Source organism: Dendropsophus ebraccatus, chromosome 14 (assembly GCF_027789765.1).
Source record: "Dendropsophus ebraccatus isolate aDenEbr1 chromosome 14, aDenEbr1.pat, whole genome shotgun sequence".
NCBI lineage: Eukaryota > Metazoa > Chordata > Amphibia > Anura > Hylidae > Dendropsophus > Dendropsophus ebraccatus.
In genome coordinates, this window is record NC_091467.1 from 41,177,865 (window position 1) to 41,180,620 (window position 2,756).

Sequence of the window (2,756 nt, forward strand, 5' to 3'; positions counted from 1 at the left end):
ACCCCAGTGTCTACCAGCGAAGAAACAAGACACCGTCCCATAAATTACAATCTAGTCAGTAACATATACAGATGTAGTAGAGCTGAGTTTGTCATTTAACTCTTTAGGGTTGTTCTGCATGGCTATTGCAATACCATCTGAACTAAATATAAGGGCAGATTCACACGTAACGGAACCGCAGCGAATTCGCAGTGTAAAAACCGCTGAGGATCCGTTACGTGTGAACCTGGCTTAATACAGTAAGTACGGTTTACCAGCAGTCCCAAATGACAAACTCAGCTCTGCTATATGTGTACTCCCCCCCCCCCAAAAAAAAAGTGCTACTGTGGCGTTAAAGCGAAGCAAGACATAGTAGGACATAACAAAGACTGCGACTGTTTGAATATTTTAGTGGTTTAATTCTAATCTGCACTGTTTCTTTACTACAAAGAGATAAAAAATAAAAGAATAAATAGCAGATAGTCTTCATTTACAAGATTAGTTCTTTTTTGACTCAAAAAAAAGTGTTCTCTGTATGTACAGTAGCTGAAAAGTCTTTTTCTCTCTCTCTTTTTTTTTCCATCTGAGGTCCATCAAGGCAAATTTTCCCAAATAATGGAAATAGTATCTATCATAAAGTATTAAAAAAAAAAAATGCTTCGCGAGGCGAAGTGCTCTTTGTATATAAATACAGATACATTAGGCAAATAATAATAATAAAATTATTAATAATAATAATAATAATAATTATAAAATAAAACGTAGAACTGAACCAGATCCATCGACTGGGAAATGCAGTAGACACTGGTTATTTAAAAGAATAATACTGACCTTTTAATAGTAATTTAAACGGGTACCATATATACAGACATATACATTCCTACAATATTACAGTGCATACAACATTAACCAGAAAAGCCATGTTCTTTAGGGGGGGGGAGCCCCCCAAGGAGTCCTAGCAGGAGCACTTGCACTCAGAAATGATGGGGTACTGGATGGGTATCCACGTGCAGCGCTGGTTGAGCCTGCGCTGACATCTCCACCTTAGGATAGTCAGATGCATGGACTTGGAGACCTTACAGAGCATGCCCTCCGGGACAGAGCACGACCTCTTAGTGTAGCAGCTGCCCACCTTCATGTAGCGGGGCCAGAATCTGATGCCCAAGTCATTCCACGTGTATAGCACAGGGCAGAAGGTCTGCGACCAGAGCCACAGCTGCAGCTTCCTCCTCAGCTTCTTACTCAGTCTGTGCTTCTTTCCTTGCAGACCCTCATAAAACTCCAGCCCCTTGATTTCAGCTGGCATTGCCCCCGAAGGCTTCTGCCTGAGGAGGAGGTCAAGCTCTGCCAGGTCCTCCACCCCTAGTCTCTCCTCGGGCAAGTTGATGGCCATGAAGTTGGGGTCAAAGTGGCCCCCCAAGAAAGTCCTCAGCTCAGTCTCGTTCAGATCCTTCTCCTTGGGGTCGAAGATAGGGTCCGGGTGCTCGATAAGATCCACCAGTGGCAGCTTTTCACTGGGAGCTGGTCTGATGTGTAAGTAATGCTGGCCCACAGCTTGGTCTATTCTGAGTCCCAGGAAAAGCACCAGGGCATATATAGTCACAAGGCACTGGGGGTGATCCATGCTGCAAGCCTGTCTGGTCACAGATCATAAATGATGCATCAGAAGGGCTGAGGGGGGTCTCAGGGGTCTGGGCAAGTTGCAGGGTCCCCCCCTCTCATTGCAGTCCAGCACAAGCAGCACAACTCTTGTCTCTTCTCCAGTCCTGATGGCACCAGTGTGTCTGCCTGCTGGCTCCAGCCTCCCCCTTGTTAAATATTCTCCACTTTCAGCTGCATCACCATGGTAACCAGGGACTCAGTTTCTCCAAGTGGGAAAAGAGGATAATAGGGGAGGTACAGGGAGGATGATGAGGATGGGAATAATAGTGATGATGATGGCACAGCTGTCAGGGGAATCCTCGCAGCTCCTGCACTGCTGTCTCCTGCCCAGGACTACTCAGCTCTGTCCCCAGTCCCTCTGGCTACTTTGGATTTATTAGCCCGGCTCCATAGGGCTGTGATGTCATTCAGGTTTAAGTAGTTAGATGGCCTGTGGTCATGGTTGGTTGCTTCTCTGACACCTCCCTCTTTCACTTGAATGGTGGATAGAGGAGAGTGTGTGTGTGTGAGTGTGTGTGAGTGTAAGAGGGGGCTGTGCCCATTCTCTGCAGGCTACACAGTCAGCGGGAGCCGGAGTCTGGCGCCCTCTGCTGGTGGCGGACACTCTGCAGCTAGGAGCGGAGTGCTCGGCTATGGGGAAAGGTGGAGGGAGGTAGAGACCGTATAATACTGGCTGTCATAGCAGCTCCTGTTACATGTGCAGGAGATAGATGCAACAGATCAGCACTGAGATGAGATAGGAAGCAGGGAACAGACATTAGACAAGTAGATAAAGGGAGACAGATGATAGATAACTATATAGATCTAAGTACAATGCCAGAGCCCAGGATAAAAGGCTGGATATAGAGAACAATAGAAAAAAGACAGATAGATAGATAGATAGATAGATAGATAGATAGATAGATAGGAGATAGATAGATAGATAGATAGATAGATAGATAGATAGATAGGAGCTAGATAGATAGATAGATAGATAGGAGATAGATAGGAGATAGATAGATAGATAGGAGATAGATAGATAGATAGATAGATAGATAGATAGATAGATAGGAGATAGATAGGAGATAGATAGATAGATAGATAGATAGGAGATAGATAAAAGATAAATAGATAGA

The 2,756-nt window shown here is 44.9% G+C and overlaps 1 protein-coding gene across 1 annotated transcript; it reads right to left on the minus strand.

Annotated features, from left to right (window-relative positions):
• Positions 1-398: 398 nt before the first annotated feature.
• Positions 399-2,232, minus strand: NOG (noggin). The gene has a single exon (XM_069952630.1). It carries the CDS (start codon positions 1,601-1,603, stop codon positions 935-937), a length of 669 nt encoding a protein of 222 aa, XP_069808731.1. The 5' UTR covers positions 1,604-2,232; the 3' UTR covers positions 399-934.
• Positions 2,233-2,756: the final 524 nt, after the last annotated feature.